At 40.7% G+C, this 19,170-nt stretch overlaps 1 protein-coding gene across 2 annotated transcripts in view; it reads right to left on the bottom strand.

Moving 5' to 3' along the window:
- Nucleotides 1–2,304: 2,304 nt before the first annotated feature.
- helq (helicase, POLQ like) overlaps nucleotides 2,305–19,170 on the bottom strand; it is a 46,461-nt gene continuing 29,595 nt past the window's right edge. For both annotated transcript variants that reach the window (XM_080195039.1, XM_080195041.1), the window contains 8 exons: nucleotides 18,216–18,320; nucleotides 13,941–14,166; nucleotides 12,820–12,977; nucleotides 10,337–10,435; nucleotides 7,298–7,471; nucleotides 7,058–7,171; nucleotides 6,025–6,159; nucleotides 2,305–3,245 (listed from right to left, as the gene is read on the bottom strand). In XM_080195039.1, coding sequence (XP_080051165.1) covers nucleotides 3,138–3,245; nucleotides 6,025–6,159; nucleotides 7,058–7,171; nucleotides 7,298–7,471; nucleotides 10,337–10,435; nucleotides 12,820–12,977; nucleotides 13,941–14,166; nucleotides 18,216–18,320 — 1,119 coding nt within the window. In that variant the 3' untranslated portion in view covers nucleotides 2,305–3,137. The remainder of the gene's footprint in view (nucleotides 3,246–6,024; nucleotides 6,160–7,057; nucleotides 7,172–7,297; nucleotides 7,472–10,336; nucleotides 10,436–12,819; nucleotides 12,978–13,940; nucleotides 14,167–18,215; nucleotides 18,321–19,170) is intronic.

Raw genomic sequence — 19,170 nt, 5'->3', positions numbered from 1 at the left:
ATTATGTTTATCCGATATGCAACTCACATCAGCTAAATCACTAAATTATGGTGATTGGATTACTCAAGCTGTTTTTATTACTCACTATTGTACAGAGCTGAAATATCGTGTTCAATTCCAGGTGCTGCACATTAGGAAAGATGTGAATGCGTTAGAGATATGTTATAGAGATTTACTAGAATAGTTCCAGGGATGAGGACCATCAGCTGTGAAGACAGTATGGAGAAGTTGGGACTGCTTTACTTGGAGCAGAGAAGGCTCAGAGGAGATCTGATAAAGGCATTCAGAATCATAAGGGGGTCTGGATGGAGTACAAGGGGAGAAATTGTAACGAAAATAGAAAATGCTGGAAAATCTCAGCAGGTCTGACAGCATGTGTGGAGAGCGAATACAGCCAATGTTTCAAGTCGGGATCCTCTCTCCACAGATGCTGTCAAACCTGCTCAGATTTTCCAACAATTTTAGTTTTTGTTTCAGATTCCAGCATCCTGCTTTTATCCAGGAGAAACTGTTCTCACTTGTGAAAGCAAGGGGAATGAGAGGGCTCAAACTTCATATAATTTGAAAAAGAAGCAAAAACAACACAAGGGAAAATATTTTTCACTGGGGAGGTTCAGTTCTGGAATGCACTGCCTGAGAGTGTGCTGGAGGCGGGTTCAATTAATCTTTCCGACCAACCAAATAAACTAAATCAAATTAACTTAGGGATAAATGAAAAAGGGCAGCTCCCAAAAGGAGGGGAACCGCCCAAAACAAAGAACAAAGTAGAAAGGAAACTTAAAACATCAAATTAAAACGTGATTAAAGGGGTCGATAATGCACCCCAGCTCCTGCAGTGTCCAGCATGGAAGATGTTAACAGTGCCCTTGAACACCGCATGCTCCCTCTCCAGGCACACTTGGCTGTGAATATAGCTGTGGTAGAGGAGCAGACAGTTGGGTCAGATGACACCCTTGGTCGCCTGAGGTGGGTTCAATCAAGGCATTGAAAAGCAAATTGGACTGTTATCTGAAAAGGAAGAGTGCAAGGTTCTGGGGATAAGGTGGGAGAATGGCACGAGGTTGATTGCTGTTTCAAAGAGCAGGTGGAGACATGATGGACCGAGTGGCCTCCATCTGTGATTCTGTATTGAGAAGTGATATTTTCAGCTCGAGTTCTATGACTTTCTGTGGTTCAGTGAGTATTACCGGACAATTTTTGTTTCAGTGTGCAGTTAGAATGGAATTTACCCATCCCGCGTGCCAGGGGAATTTCACAGTAACTTCATTACTGTGTTAATGTAAGCCTACTTGTGATAAATAAATCTTTAAAAATTAACTTAGAAGGGAATCGTAGCAGGCGGGACACAGACCATGCAAAGGTCCGTTGACCTCAGGTGGGATTTTCCAGTCTTGGGGGGAGAGTGGCCAAAAAATTGTGTCCTCAATTTTATCTTGCGCATTTTTCTAATGCGCAGAATGTAGTACGCTGTGTAACGGTACTGGGGAATGGCAAGGATAATAGCAAGAAGCTGCTCCTGGGAAAGGAGGTGGGTTGGATGTGGCCACTGGGAGGATGAGGGGGGAATTTTGAGACATGGGAACAATGAAATGCAAGTGTAGGAGTTTGGGTATGTGAGAAGGAAGGAAAATAGAGGAAAGGGCATTGTGGACTAATGCTGAAAAAAGCATAGCAAAATCATCAGCTGGAATTTTCCAACCATTCATGCCCTGATGCCCCTGCAAGCCACGATGGAGAATTCGGCACTCAGCCAAATCTCTGTTCACTGCAGTGGGACCAGAGAATCCTACTGCATGAACAGCCCAAAAATTCTGGGCATCATTTTTCACTGTAGGAAGGGTGGAAGTAAGGAAGGTGGGGAAATAAATGGTACGTATGTGGAAGATAGGGATCGTGAGATATGGCAACAAGGAGCAGCCGAGAGGGCAAAATCTTGGCACTCCTTTCAATATGAATTTTTTCTAAATTGCTGCACCCTCCATCACTCCTGCTAATGTACTGTGGAGTAACTGGTCTATTTCTCTTTAAGTTAATTTATCATTTTTCAGGATGGGGCCAATCCTTTATCCTGATATTTGGGATGAGTTTACCTCACGGTGTCTTGTGTGCTTGTTAAAAGGTGTCATCCACCCCATTCCAAGCTCACCTTCCAGTGCGACTAGCAGTCTGAACCAGTGCATCGCACCGTAGGCTTCCGCAACTTTCATAAGAAGTTACATTTTTTACTTCATTCTATTCTCCAATGCCCCTCACTAAAACATTTCAAGAAACAATATTATAAATTCAGTATTTTATTGCACTCGCGTTTGTGTACTTTTATATAAAAAAGATGTAAACAGAGGTTTGAATCATTAAACCTAATTATTTACTTGAGATTATTTCAATACTTTTTATACACTAACATATAAATAGACTGCAGTTTACGGATCTCAAGGCATTGTATTTGTCCACTCCAACAACTATTCTGCTTTACTAAATCATACAAAACAAGAAAATAAGTTGTTTAGCATAAAACATTCCACTTAGTTCAGTCACAATAATATATGGTACAGGCAATATCTCTGTATGCCTAATAACTGTGTGCAGGCGATACAGCCTATCTAGAGTCATCAGGCAGTCTCAATCGATACAAACTGTTGTGATACATCACCACGTAGTCTCACTAGATAAAGACTGTAGCGGATAGTCAATGGGCAATCTCATTAGATATACACTGTAACGGTATGTTATGGGGCAGATTCAGCATATTTCAACTGTAGCTGTGTCACCAGGCAATTTCAGTATACACAGACTATAATGGTACATCAATGAGCAATCTCAGTAGATCAGACTGTAACCGGATGTCACAGGGCAGTTTTGGCATATTTTGACTATAGCTGTACCACCAGGCAGTCTGACTAGATACTGATTGTAACGGGAAGTCAATGGGCAGTCTCAGCAGACGCTGACTGTAATGGTAGTCACAGGGCAGTTATGGGGCAGTTTCAGCATATTTCGACTGTAGCTGTGTCAGCAGGCAGTCTGACCAGATACCAACTGTAATGGGAAGTCAATGGGCAGTCTCAGCAGATGCTGACTGTAACGGTAGTCATGAGGCAGTTACAGGGTAGTTTCATCATATTTCAACTGTAGCTGTGTCACCAGGCAGTCTCATTAGATACTGACTGTTGCGGCAAATCAATGGGCAGTCGCAAAAGCTCTTCAACTTCTTCTTGCAAAGCTTCAGCTTTTTCATTTAGCAGCATCTATAAACAGATAACCATGAAAAAAAATTGAAACTAAAACAGAAAAATCTGGAAATATAAAGGTTAGAAGAGACAAAACAGATTTTGATGTTTTTGATGCAAAAAATGAGAAAGTAATAAACTAACAAACAAATACAAGACCGAGACTTAACAAGACAATAACAGGCAATCCCTTTACAACAATAGAGTTATCTTGCAATATTGCGGGACTTCACCTTCCAGGACTTTTGCCTTCAGGATTATGCCTTCTGGGAATACAACTAGTTCATCCAAACACTTCCAAGGTTTCACCCCGCTGGGCGAGATCTTCCAGGTTACGCTACTGGAGTTACACCTTCTGGAGTTGCACCTGGTGTTGGTATGTACCGTTCGTCGTGTTATTCTACCAACAAGGTTAACTTCAACCCTCTGAAGGTACTTAGTGTTTGTTTTACAATAAACACATTGTTGCAAGTGCTGGTACCTGAATATTTCTCAACAGTACTTATGCAAGTGCAGGGTTTGGTCATTGATTTAGTTTTACAATGTTTTTCCCTTTTAATCAAGCTACAATCAACCAGCCCCCCATCCACTGACTCTGTCTAACTTCCCACTGCCTCGGAAAAACAGCCAGCATAATAAAGAACCCTACGCACCCCAGACATTCCTTTTCCTCCTTCTTCCTTCAGGAGAAAGATACAAAAGTCTGAGGTCACATACCAAACGACTCAAGAACAGCTTCTTCCTTGCTGCTGTCAGACTTTTGAATGAACTTACTTTGCATTAAGTTGATCTTTCTCTACACCCTAGCTATGACTGTAACAGTACATTCTGCACCCTCTCGTTTCCTTCTCTATGAACAATATGTTTTGTCTATATAGCGCACAAGAAACAATACTTTTTGCTGTAAATACATGTGACAATAATAACAAATCAAATCAATCAAAAATGGAATAAATACAATTGGAAATACATCTAAGACAGGTTCAGCTTATTTTGCAATCCAATAGAGTTTCTGAGTTATTCACCTCTATGTAAGTACAAATGTGCAAACTGTAACATACACCAGCTCATTTATAAGTACAGATATGGGGGTCATTTTAGCTGAGTTGGTTGGGTAGTTGGTTTATGGTGCACAGCAATGCCAACAGCGTGGGTTCAACTCCCATAATGGTTGAGATTATTCATGAAGGCCCCACATTTCCAACATGGCCCTTCACCTGAGATGTGGTGATCCTCAGGTTAAATCACCACAATCAGCTCTCTCCTTCAAAGGGATTGAACAGCCTATGGTCATCTTGGATGATGGCAATTTTACTGAGTACAGATATGGAATCATTATTCTCTCTCCATCTGCAGTCAAAATTATTCCCAAGCTTCTATAAGCTGAGGGTAATTCTCCCTGACAGTGGATATATTCAGTTTCTCTCATGCTGGGAGGATTTTATCATCCTGGACTTTTAGCTGTTGCATATACACCTCTAGCCATCTTTATTCTGCAGTAACCAAATCTCACTCTGATTTGGTTTCTCTACCTTCAGTGAAGTTCAGAAAATAGGTGATTCAGCAACGTGTCAGCTATCACCAACCAAGTACAATTATTAGTTGATGCTATCCCAGAGAACTGTGTGCATCACAAAACCACGTGAAGCTAATCTATTTAGCAGCATGAGGACAACACCATGACGTTTTGGATTTGAGACAGAACTTTGAGATAGTATGTCCAAATCCATTATAGTCTTCCATCAATAATAGGGCCTGGACATTAATGTGCAAGTGCACATGGTGCCTTTGTTTGCGTGTGACACAAACACATAAGTGTGGGAGTGCTGGGCTCATGAGTCGATCAGCTTAGAAGAAGAGGTGTGCAGTTAAAGGGAAAACTTACATTTCATAGAATCATAACAGTGTGGAAGAAGGCCATTTGGATTATTGAGTCTGTGCCAACTCTCCAACGAGGATCTTACCCAGGCCCTATCCCTTAACCCCACTTATTTACCCCATTAATGCTCCTAACCTACACATCTTGAGACATTTTTCACCAGAACACCCCAAGGACATCACAAAACACTTCATAGCCAATTAATCACAACAGTGACTTCACTTTATGAAGGGAGCTATGGGGAAGCAGTGGCCTTGACTGGGCTGGCAATCCAAGGACATGGGTTTAAATCCCAACCCAACAGCTAACGGAATTTAAATTCAACTAATTAATCAGAAATCTGGAATTGAAAGCTAGTCGCAGTATTTGTGACCATCAATTATTATCCTTTAGGGAAGGGGATCTGTCGTCCTTACTTATGTGGTCTGGTCCTTGAACTAGTCGACTTTTAACTGCGTTCTGAAATGGCCCAGCGAGCCACTCAGTTAGACCATAAGACATAGGAGCGGAATTAGGCCACTCAGCCCTTTTGAGTCTCCTCTGCCATTCAATCATGGCTGATATTTTTCTCATCCCCATTCTCCTGCCTTTTCCCCATAACCCCTGATCCCCTTATTAATCAAGAATCTATCTACATCTGTCTTAAAGATACTCAATGAACTGGCCTCCACAGCCTTCTGCAGCAAAGAGTCCCATTCATCTGTTGAAGGAGCAGTACTCCGAAAGCTCGTGATTCTAAATAAACCTGTTGGACTTTAACCTGGTGAGACTTCTTACAGTGCCCACGCCTTCATGGCGACAGTACTGGTCGGCTTCATTCCACACACACATCTGCTTTGGAAAGAAACCAAATGACTTGACTGATCCTAATATCAACATAATCCAAATGATGATGTGAAGCCAGAAGATGGTGCTTACTTTAGCGGAGGAAACAATCTGTTTTGCTTGGCGTTTGGACATATGTTTAATTGTCTGCACCAACACTTCAGGGCTTGCATTAGCCAGATAAGACAAAGACTTATAACCAGCTTCGTATAACTGCCGGGCACGAGCCTGCAAATCAAACCAGTGAAATAATTATGCACAGCATTAACTATCACTAACACACTTTCTGACAATTAATCAGATTTTTTGAGTTCATAAAAGATGTTGACTTTGGAGGAAGTGTGATTGGATAACTAAAAAAAAAAAATCAGGAATTGGAAAACATTGTGGAGAGGGAAAAAACAAGTTAATGTTTCAGATACAACCCTGTTGATGCTTGACAAGATTACCAATGTACTGGAATATAGTCATTTGAGAAAAATGTTACTTTGTTTACCCTCCATTTAGACAGTTCTGTTAGTCAGCACATCGAGCCTCTGGCCATGCACATAGTGCGTTAACACCTTTGGAAACCATGGCTAACAGTGATGAGTTATCTACTGAGTAATTTTGCTCTCTCCTTTAAGCCATCTATCCAATTTTCACTTGATAAAGCAATTTAAGCTCAATGTCTCCAAGCTTTTTATTTTCCTTTATGTCAAAACACAAGTACCATATCAATGAACATTCCAGATACTTTGTTTAAAGTTTATTTATTAGTGTCACAAGTAGGCTTACATTAACACTGCAATGAAGTTATGTGAAAATCCCTTAGTCGCCACACACTGGTGTCTGTTCGAGCACACGGAGGGAGAACTTAGCAAAGCCAATGCACCTAACGAGCACATTGTTTAGAGAAAACTGGAGAATGCAGAGAAAACCCATGCGGACATAGGGAAAATGTGCAGACTGCACAGACAGAGTCTGTCAAGCCTGGAATCGAACCTGGGTCCCAAGCGCTGTGAGACAGCGGTGCTAACCACTGTGCCACCATGCTGCCTGCCTACTTAATTTGCTGAGCAAACTACATTCTGGCCTCATAATTAAGTCCTGCATTTGATAAAAATGATAATGCTGATTTACAAACCTCCAGGACGCCCGATACTTCCATAAGAGAGACAAGTTCTGGTTTCACACAGTATGACAGTTTATGAGTGAGGTCTTGAAAGAGAGCCTGATATGCCCAGAACTCCTCTAATTCCTGTAGGCGATGAAACAAAATTGAAATCATACTTAAGTTAAACAAGAAACACTTTGGGTGAAATTGTAAAAGATTTTCAATTGCAGAAAGTAGATTGTAAATATTAATTGAAGGCTTTACAAATACCTCACAGAAATGCAGCACACTAGAGGAGAAAGCTGCTGCTGAATTTAGCAGATTTTGCATGAAGCCACGAGACATGTTGAACTTCTGCGCTACCGCCCACGTGTTCATTTCTTTGAAAAGGGAGTATAGCACCAATGATAGGTAGAACCGGGCTACAACAAACTCATCAACAGTCTACAGGAAGAAAATTACAGTAGGGTTGGTGCTGGGACCACAACTTTTCACAATATACATTAACGATTTGGAAGAAGGAACTGAAGGCACTGCTGCTAAGTTTGCAGATGATACAAAGGCATGTAGAGGGACAGTTAGTATTGAGGAAGCAGGGTGCTGCTGAAGGAGTTGGACAAGCTAGGAGAGTGGCCAAAGAAGTGGCAGATGGAATTCAATATGGAAAAGTGTGAGGTTATGCATTTTGAAAGAGGAATGGAGGCATAGACTATTTTCTAAATGGGGAAATGCTTAGGAAATCAGAAACACAAAGGGACTTGGGAGACTTTGTTCAAGATTCTCTTAAGGTTAACGTGCAGATTCAGTCAGCAATTAGGAAGGCAAATGCAATGTTGGCATTCATGTCAAGAGGGATGTACTTCTGAGGCTGTATAAAGCACTGGTCAGAGCCCATTTGGAGTACTATGAGCATTTTTGGGCCCCGTATCTAAGGAATTATGTAGTCCAGAGGAGGTTCACAAGAATGATCCCTGGAATGAAGGGCTTATTGTATGAGGAACTGTTAAGGACTCTGGATCTGTACTCGTTGGAGTTTAAAAGGATAAGGGGATCTTATTGAAACTTACAGGATACTATGAGGCCTGAATTGAGTGGACATGGAGAGGATGTTTTCGCGAGTAGGAAAAACTAGAAACAGACAGAGGAACCTCAGACTAAAGGGACGATCCTTTAAAACAGAGATGAGGAGGAATTCTTCAGCCAGAGAGTGGTGATCTGTCAAACTCTTTGCGCAGAAGGCTGTGGAGGCCAGGTTATTGAGTGTCTTTAAGTCAGAGATAGATAGGTTCTTGATTAATAAGGGGATCAGGGGTTATGGGGAAATGGCAGAAGCACGGGGATGAGAAAAATATCAGCCACCGAATGGCAAGCAGGCTTGATGGGCTGAGTGGCTTACTTCTGCTCCTATATCTTATGGTCTTATACTTATAACCAATGCAACTATTTGTACTCAGTAATAATGATCCAGTGATATAAAACAGAATATGCTGGAAAATCTCAGCAGGTCTGACAGCATCTGTGGTGTTCCAGTGATAGTATGTAGAAATGCTATCCTGCTCCTGAATGGGATCTGTCTGCAACTATAAACCCCACTTCTCTGAAACAAGTTTATATATATGGACAGTCACAAGGTTAAAAGAGACAACAGCACCTTATATTTACATTCTGCCTTCAACATAATAAAATGCCTCAAGGCTTTTCACAAAGGCATCATAAAACAAGGATGACTTGTAACCACACAAGCAGAAATTAGGGCAGATGACCAAAAGTTGATCAAAATGATAACTGTGTCTTGAAGGAGGAAAGTGGAGTGCAGAAGCAGAGAGCTTTAGGGAATGACAATCAACAGGCAAGACTGTTCCCTTCCTGTTGGCGAGCACTTCAGTGGTCAGGGGCATTCGGCCTCTGACCTTCAGGTAAACGTTCTCCAAAGCGGCCTTCACGACATACAACAGCGCAAAGTTGCTGAGCAGAAACTGATAGCCAAGTTCCGCACACATGAGGATGGCCTCAACCGGGATCTTGGATTCATGTCACACCACCTGTAACCCCAATGACTTGCTTGTGCTTGCAACATCTCACTTACTGTCCTGTCTGGAGACAATATACATCTCTTTAACCTATGCTTAATGCTATCTCCACTTACATTGTCTGCACCTTTAAGAATTGTTTAGCTGTAAAGACTCGCATTCTAATCAGTATTCTGTAAACTGTGTGTGCCTTTATATGCTCTGTTTGTGACCAGAACTCTCCACTCACTTGATGAAGGGGCAAACCCCGAAAGCTTCTGGGTTTACTATCAAATAAACTTGTTGGACTTGAACCTGATGTTGTGAGACTTCTTACTGTATTTACCCCAGTCCAACGCCGGCATCTCCACATCACGACCCTCTGGTGTGAGCAGCCGAGAACAGACTCTGTCCACTCCCTCCACTGGTGAGAATCACACTTTGTCTCTTGTTTTGCACTAAGTGCCATAGGATTCCACCTGAGAGCTTGCCGAAAAAATGGATGCAATTCTCTCCCATTTTCACCCTCATTTGAACTTGGAATGTTTTTTTGTGAGATCGCATCCCCTAATCTTCTTTAATGCCCTTATGAGTTTCTCTAGGATTACTACAGAACACTGTACTGGAGATCAACTTTCAATTCCTGGAGACTCACGGCCAATGCTGGAGGATTGGCTACCCTGGCTGTAATGTTGGGAATCATGGTAGCCAATTTGTTCACACCAAGTTCCTATGAACAACAACTAGATCAATGACCAGAAAATCTATTTCAGTGATGCTGTTTAAAGGCCAAATTGGGAGAATTCCCCCATTTCTTTTTTGAATAGTGCTATGTGTTGAGAGCAGACTGGTCCTTGGTTTAATATCTGAAAGACAGCACTTCCTACAATGCAGCAATCCCTCAAATACACTGGAGTATTAGACTGTATGCTCAAGTCTCTGAATTGAGACTTGAAATAATAACATTCTAACACAAGTGTGAGGGAGCTTCAGCCAAGGTTGTTACCTTACAAGAACCTCAATGAATGGTGATTTAATGCTTGAAGGTGAAATCCACACCGGAGCATCTGAAACAAACATAAATGCCGGGAGAGTTTAACTTTTCTGATGTTTCTTTCCTTGCTGTAAGAAAACCCGGGAAAAATCTTCTTTTAAATCTTAGGAAATCAATTTTTGTAAGGAATTCACAAAGGATAAAGACACTGTATCCCAAACTAGGGACAATTAGCCATGCAAGCACACATCTGTCAATGCATTAATATATACTAATACATTTTGAGAGAGCAGATTTTCGTCTTACCTTCCTGACTGCTTGACCAGAAGCCTTCTTTGTAAGGAAGCTCTCAGGTACACCCACAGTGGCAAAGACCTTCTGTTCAACTACATCCAACTGATGAAACTAGAATTGGAATAAACCATTTATTGAAATCATTCTTCAGCAAGGGGATAATATTGTCACAAAATTAAATTCTTCCCTGCATTTCACCAGGATCAAAGAGACAATAAAGGACTGATAACAGCCTCTATTATTTGAACATGCAACGAATCCCTCAATAAAATTCTAAGTAGATACAAAAACTATTTTGGGTGCAAGGGATCTGGTAGAAAGAGAGTCAAGTATCCGTAAAATACTGCCAAGTATAACTTCTACCCGTAATGCCCAATCCATCATGCAAACCAGCCTCCCATCCATTGACTCTGTCTACACTTCCTGCTGCGTCGGCAAAGAAGCCAGCATAATTAAGCACCCCACGCACCCCAGACATTCTCTCTTCCACCTTCTTCCTTCGGCAAAAAGATACAAAAATCTGAGGTCACGTACCAAGCGACTCAAGAACAGCTGCTTCCCTGCTGCTGTCAGACTGTTGAATGGACTTACCTTGCATTAAGTTGATCTTTCTCTACACCCTAGCTATGACTGTAACACGACATTCTGCACTCTCTTGTTTCCTTCTCTATGAACGGTATGTATAGAATGCAAGAAACAATACTTCTCACTGTATGTTAATACATGTAACAATAATAAATCAAAAGAAAAACTTTCCAATGACATTTTTATGAGTTCAGTCTTTTTTTATATATAATAGTTTTTGGGGATGCAGGAATCACCGGCAAGATCGGCACTTATGGCTCATTCTAGTTAGCCCCCGAGGTAGGACTTTTTCTATGAGCTACTGAAATCTATTTGGTGTTGCTACATGGAGTTAGGTTGGGAATTCTAGGAAATTAACTCAACAGTGATGAAGGAATAGCGACATATATTTAAGTCAGAATGATGTGAAATAATAGAACGTACATGAGAGTGGCATCATTGTGATATTCAGTTTCATATTTTTAGTTCGAGATGGACATTTATCAAAAGTTGAATTTGAGCAACTGTGGGCACAGTGCAGCACTATGGGAACAGTGGTTAGCACTGCTGCCTCACAGCGCCAGGGACTTGGATTTAATTCCTGCCTTGGGTGACTGTGTGGTGTTTGCACGTTTTCCCCATATCTGCATGGTCTTCCCCTGCGTGCTCTGGTTTCCTCCCACACTCCAAAGATGCGCAAGTTAGGTAAATTGGTCATGCTCAATTGTCTCTTGGTGTCAGGGGACTATAAGGGGTTAAAGAGATAGCACCTGGGTGGGCTTGTTGACGGTGCAGGCTCAATGGGCCAAATGGCCTCCTTCTGCACTGCAGGATTCTTCGATTCTATGTGTAGGTGCTGTCACTTCCTAGTTACCTTAATAATTTAGTGTCATTATTCACATAGTTATGCAGTGCTTCTGCACTGAGAGTTTAAGGCAGGACTGTGTCATTTTTGAAAGTTAGATTGAATAGGTAGATGATGGGAAAAAGGGCTGAAGTTACATAGGCACAGGATTGGTAAATGTGATTTATTCATGTGTTGAACACAGGTAGCTTGGGTCCAATGTTTCTGTGTTCTGCCCTGTATGTATTTTTATGTGAGAATCAAACATTTTTCTAAAAAAAACCCAAAATGGCACAAAATTCCTCCTCTCCCACTGGACACATAGCAAAGCTTTACAAAGTTCTAACATCCAATGATAACTTCTAACTCCTTTCAAACTAAGATATTATACACAGTAATGCTTTGGAAGTACCACAACAATGTTAATGTATTTTTGAACCATGTTTATCCAAACTAATCTTCATGGGAATATATATGCACAAGCACTGAAAAATTATAAGGGTATCTGTTAGCTGTCCGAAGACTAGATTGTGGATTTCCTGAACTCTTTTGGATGGTAATACTGCAAGAAGTGATACTGTCAAATTGCAGTATTGCAGCACAGTTGTTCCTGTGTCAGCTACATAGTTACTTAATCTGATTTCATTTCATTAGCTTCCTCTGTATCTTTAATGTTTTTCTTGAAATATATCTCTGATCCTTTCAGAAATCCTATTGATTTGACACAGTAACCACTTGCAGTGCAACATTTCATGTTCTAAAAGTACTTTGCACGAACAAACTCAACCTTTATATTTCTTGTACTAATCCAAACATAAAACTCACTTGTTCCCAATTCACCAGTGAAAAGCATTCATTATTTATGTTCTCAAACTTTTCAAAATTTCTGTTAGACCTCTTTTAAATTTCTCTGCTCCTAGAAAACACAACTCTACCCAAGTCTCTGGTGGCTGGTATTTAACTAAAAGAACACGCTGACAATTTTGTCCTTATGAATACAAAAGTAAGTACTGAGGTGTGCGCGCTGACTCAGATGGAACGACTGTGTAACTGTGAATGGCACACCAAATCCCCATCCATACCGTACCTGCCTAAAATAGATCATCCAATCTGGAGTGCACTGGGAAACCATATCGTACGGTGTTACCAGGTAGATGAGGTGAAGGTAGTTGCCAAGCACCAACCCCTCCAGGCTCTTCTTCAAGTCCATGTTCAAAGTATCACAGTAAGCCAAGTCTATTGATCCTGGAGGCAAAAACAATATATGAGAGAATCTGTCCAGCACAGAGAGACACTCTCAATTAAACTTATACAATACTTAAGAGGACTTGACAGGATAGATGCTGAGAGACTGTTTCCTCTGATTGGAGAGTGTAGAACTATGGGTCATAGTCTCGGGATGAGGAGTCGATCATTTAAGACTGAGATGAGGAGAAGTTGTTCACCCAGAGACTTGTGAATCTTTGACAATCGCTACCTAGAAAGGCTGTGAATGCTCAGTGGGTGAGTGATTTTTAGGGACCAAGGGAATCTATGGGATTGCAAGAGCTGCTGGGGGAAGTGGAATTGACAGCCAGAAAACTGGAACTTTCTGGCTGTTCATGCTGGCAGGATTTTCTGGTCCCGCCACGTGTTTCCTGGCAGAGTGGGGTGCACTCAAAGCAACATCTCATTGACACTGTTGGGACCAGAAGATCCTGCCATTGGCCAGAGAGCACTGCCTCCCACTTTGAGAGTGATCCGCAGGGAGGCCAGCGAATCCTGCCCACATTCTTATTGAATGGAGAGCAGGTTCGAGGGGCTGTATGGCTTACTACTGTTCTTATTTCTTATGATCTAATGCACAAGAGTCTTAAATGTATACAGCAGATCTGGACCACTATACAGTAGGAAATCAGTCCAGTGGAGACTGAGCTCTGAGCACAGTTCTCGTCGGAAGAACATTTCCTGGAAAGAAATAGAATGCTTTCACAAGAGGGAGTTCTCCCTTCTTCGAATCTTAGAAATAATTTGATTCAATATTGTCAGTAAACGAGATCGGGATTAAAGGCAAATTACTGCGGAAACCAAAAGAGAAAAGATGTTGGGAAATCTCAACAGTTCCAGCAGCATCTGTTAGGAGAGAAAAGAGCTGACATTTTGAGTCCAGACTGACCCTCTGTCAAAGCTAGAACAAAGCTGAAACGAAAACAGGAGCCCCAGGCTGACCTTTGAAAGTAGCATGACCCAGCTTTGTGACTTGCAACTTGTGGTACATTTCTTCCTCATTGCTGCTACTTGACACTCTGCTCTCTATTAAACCCTTTTCCAGCAATGGTTCCAGTGCTTGTTCTATGACCTCCAGAAAACCTTTCCCTTTGAAGAGTTGTTCCTGCTGCACACCAAGCAGAGTGCCAGCCATGAACTCAACAATTTTATCAAGTGTCTGGGCAACCTTTTGAGGGGGGGGGTAAAGAAAATACAATACAAATATCAGTCAATAGTCAACTTGAACAATCACTTTCTAGTTAGCTGGTAATGATACAGTGTTGCCATGCAGTTCAGACAACTTCATTGGATCATTATGGCCATGCTTTTAATTAATATTACTATTGTACTGGCAACTGTGATATAAAAAACTTTAATAACTTGCCCATTGAATGAAAAACAGCATTAATTTATCAGCAAAATCTACTATTAACAAAGCTCCATCGTCATTCCACACTGCAATAGACTCAATGTTTTCCTAAATTGTGCATTCTACTTCAATGTATATTTGAGAATAATAGAGTTTCTTTTGAGGATGACACAGTGGTTAGCACTGCTGCCTTACAGTGCCAGGACCCTGGGTTCAATTCTGGCCTCGGGTCAGGATCTGTGTGGAGTTCACATGTTCTCTTCATGTCTGTGTGGGTTTCCTCTGGGTGCTCTGGTTTCCTGCCACACTCCAAAGATGGGCAGGTTAGATGGATTAGCCACACTAAATTGCCCCTTCATGTCAGGGAGATTAGGAGGGTAAATGTGTGGGGTTATGGGGATAGAACCTAGGTGGGATTGTTGTTGGTGCAGACTTGATGGGCCAAATGGCCTCCTTCTGCACTGTAGGGATTCTTTGACATCACAAAATCAACTAAAACAAGATAGTTATTTGACACAGAGAACAACTAAATGAGCTTTTTGACACAATATTCTGCAAATGCTTCATATGAATGGTTGGATAGTTAGACTTTATGACTACAAACTGTTTGAAATTATTTTGAGGTTTTCAGTGTATCATTAATAAATACTATTTAAAACGTGTTATATTTCAGAGCAAATCCTAAACTTTCTGTTGCCACAGTGAGCAAAGCAGCTTTAATCAAGATTAAATTAAATACAATATTCATTTGGGGTACAAGTTGTTAAAAAAATCATAAAACAAAGTTGCTGGGATACAATCATTGTTCATTCAGTCATGCACAAGTCAAATGAATCCTAAATCTTTTACAATAAATCTTCATTGTGTGAGGATGAAAGAAGGTTACTTGGAACCATCTGAACAACATTCTCAGTGCGTGACTTGCCTTTAACCCAAGTTTTGTCCATGATTAAAAACAAATAATTCAAGTCCCTTTTTCAATATCCCAAACACTTTGAGAACACGTTCATATTTTTGCTGAGAACTTGGTGCCGTGATTCCTTCCTTCTGCAGGAAACGCAATATAACCTGAACTACCATTTTATATATATTGAAAAAGACACAACTTTGCCTTATGCTGCAAAATATTTCTATTCTTTTCTTCAGATAATAATCCTCGTTGAATAACTCATGTTACACTTGGCTGCTACTAATCCATCAGTCAATGTGTATATTACAGGTATGTGATAACAAAAATGAAAATGAAAAAAAACAATTAACTATAGACTTGTTCTATATTGGCATCAGCAAACTACAAGGGAACTAACAGATTATAATTTCTCCTTGACCTCCAACTGTGCCATTACTTTCAACAACATGGTGGACACCACTGACCTCTTTAAACTTCTCCATCTCAACAAGGCTTAAGGCGGGTGTGCTAGAATTCTCACTGTTCCCCTAGATTGAATAGATTGAACCTGTTGAGTGTTTCAACACCATTTGAGCTAAAGCAGTTTGTTTGATTAGCCTCTCTGTAACTGAACTCAACATCCATCCCTCCACCATAGCGTACAATGTACAGACCACATTGCTTACTTCAACAGCATTTCCCTACCCTGTGACCTCTACCATCAAGTAAGATGTCTCACAACACCAGGTTAAAGTCCAACAGGTTTATATGGTATCATGAGCTTTTGGAGTGTTGCTCCTTTGTCAGGTGAGCGAGTCAGTCCAACGGTGGCATCTCCACATCATGGCTATCAAGTAAGACAAGAGCAGCAATAATGTGGGAACACCATCAGCTCCAAGTTCCCCTCCAAATCACACGCTAAACTGACCGATATACATCACCATTCTTTTATTGTTGCTGGGTCAATATTCTCATGTTCCTTGCTTCTCATCATTGTGGGGGCAATATAACATTTCTAAGGAAAGAAGCATGATTCCTTCCTCAGCACAATTAGAGATGGCTAAAAATGTCAGCCTTACTGCCATCAGCCACCTTGCAAGAATAAAAAGGCAAGTATCACCATGAGGAAAAACACGGGTGAAAGAAAGAGTGGATGTTCAGGGGCAATCAACATAAGCTGGCAGCTTCACCAAGTTCAGAGAAAAACTAGCTAACTATATAGAAATAAGTGATTTCAAACTTTGAAAAAATATTTGTTGAAGTGCCGCACAAGTGCTTTGTTAAGGTCTCTATCCCAAAAGTAAAACGTTTAAAGTTTATTTAATTAGTGTCACAAGTAGGCCTACATCAATATTGCAATGAAGTTACTGTGAAAATTCCCTAGTTGCCACACTCTGATGCTTGTTCAGAGACACTGAGGGAGCATTTAGCATGGCCAATGCACCTAACCACCAGCACACCTTTCAGACTGTGGGAGGAAACCTACACAGACACAGGAAGAATGTGCAAACTCTGCACAGACAGTGACCCAATGCTGGGAATCGAATCTGGGTCCCTGGCGCTGTGAGAGAACAATGCTAACCACTGTGCCATGATGGTAGTGTGGATGAAGAATTATAAGCAGCAAATGGAGTGAATGTCTCTTTCTTGGATTGGTTAGGCATACTTGGGGGCGTGTACTGGGACTTCTTTTTCTCTATAGCTACATAGATGATGAAGACACAGTTGCTGCTGGAATATCAGATATTTGTGCAGCTGAATATATAATCCAAAACATAACTGGAAATTGTAGGAAAGCTTAAATCCTCATTTGATTCAGGTTATATTTAATCATCAGGTGTCATCCCTCAGACTTGCATGTCTCATAAAATATAACAAAAAAGTTGAATTGTGAATATGAATTTTAGGTCAAAACACGCAATATGTTTGATTTACTTATGGTAAACAAAAGTTCACATTTCAGTAAAACCTTCTTCCGAATCATTAAAAAACCTCTTCCTTGAAGTGCGATATAGGACTGAATGGGGAAGCGTGACAACTTTAAGGATATAATGTTTATATAGTTTGACCATTAGAGTCTCTCTTAGTAAATAATCCAACATGGAATAATTGATGTAATTACAAAGCAACAATCATTAAAGTATCCCAATTATCAGAGTAGCTAAACTATGTTGTCATTTCTTTCTGCACCTCAGCATGACAATAAATACTGACTATTACTTCCCAATTATTAACTCTTAATTGTTACTCGATGACTTTTGTCATTAATCTTTCATCATACATTTAAGATCAATGGAGTATACTGGTTAATTAATTGTTGCTTTGATTTTTGCAATTAGCAAAAACAAAACCCACAAATTAACTGCAACATTTGATGGTATAGTGGTTAGAACTGTTGCCTCACAGCGCCAGGGACCAGAGTTCAATTCCAGCCTTGGGTCACTGCGTGAATTTGCACTTTATTCCCGTGTCTGCGTGGGTTCCTTTGGGTGTCCCGGTTTCCTCCCACAGTCCAAAGAGGTGTGGGTTCGGTTGATTGGCCATGCTAAATTGACTCTAGTGTCAGGGGGATTAGCAGGATTACAGTGATAGGGCCTGGGGGGAAGTGGTCGATACAGACTCGATGAACTGAATGGCCTCCTTCTGTACTGTAGGGATTCTATGGATTCACAAGAGCCCTGAAGCACATTTATCTAACTTTTCTTTGTTACTTTTGCAAAAATGTTAACTGTTTCATTTTAAATGCATTAAATTTTCTGCTAAAATAAAGAGAGGAACTTTGTAAAGAAATATTAATCATTCAATATAAATATAATTCATGGCGTAGATACTGAACTGACACTTTCTTTCATCACCTGAAGAACATGGTTTTGTTTGACAGGACAGAAAAAAAATGAACAAATTATAACCTATTACCAGTTTAAGTGCTCAGTGCCCACATACTGCTACTGTTTTTTTACCATACGTGATAACGTACCTTTAGCCCAATCAGAGATAGCAGCAAATCTTTAATTCCTTTTTCATTGTCATGCATGAGATTGCTGTAGCAATCTTCTAGAGGTCTGCTCACTAAGTCTGTAACCTGCATATGGAGATGCAAAGACATGAAAAATTGCCACAATTTGGTAAATGCTGAATAACATGCAACAACATATGTGTGAATACGAGTTTGGATTTGTTTTCCTCCATGTGGATCCCTAACTCCTGATCTTCATCAGCCATTTACAGAGACATCATTCAATATGACTTTCCTGATAAACAGTCGTCCAGTTCACTCAGGTTACTTATATGTTTCTCCGGCTGATTAGCTTGGTATAAATAGCTCTGCCTGAAGGACAGGTGTTTGCCTGTCTCTTGAAAGTGGAGCACACGTGGAAAGAATAGCATGGAGTTTTAGTTTTGGGTACAATCTGTGATTGGGACATAAAAGATGCCTAAAATTGTGCTAGTTTTGAGAAGCATTTATTTTCCTTCAAATTCATTTGTAACTCGTCAAATGTAACATCTACCAGGAACCAACGCATTGGGCAGTATTTTAGAGCGTAACTTTTCAAGACAAAAAAATTGCTTTAAGAAGTACTTAAGAGTATTAAAGTTTATTTATTAGTGTCACAAGTAGGCTTACATTAACACTGCAATGAAATTACCGTGGAAGTCCCCTTGTCACCACAATCCGGCGCTTGTTCGGGTACATGGAAGGAGAATTTAGCATGGCCAATGTACCTAACTAGCATGTCTTTTGGATTGTGGGAGGAAACTGGAACACCTGGAGGAAACCCATGTAGACACAGGGAGAACATGCAAACTCCAAAGAAATAGGCTCCCAAGCTGGGAATTGAACCCGGGTCCCTGGCACTGTGCCGCGGCAGTGCCAACCACTGTGCCACCCTATTGACTCGGAGTAATTTGATTAATGCAGCAAAAAAATAGTT

The sequence above is a fragment of the Carcharhinus amblyrhynchos genome, chromosome 1 (assembly GCF_965287045.1).
Source record: "Carcharhinus amblyrhynchos chromosome 1, sCarAmb.v2.hapA, whole genome shotgun sequence".
In the NCBI taxonomy this organism is placed as follows: domain Eukaryota; kingdom Metazoa; phylum Chordata; class Chondrichthyes; order Carcharhiniformes; family Carcharhinidae; genus Carcharhinus; species Carcharhinus amblyrhynchos.
The sequence above is the reverse complement of the archived record's forward strand: the minus strand, read 5'-3'. Positions and strand labels throughout refer to the sequence as shown.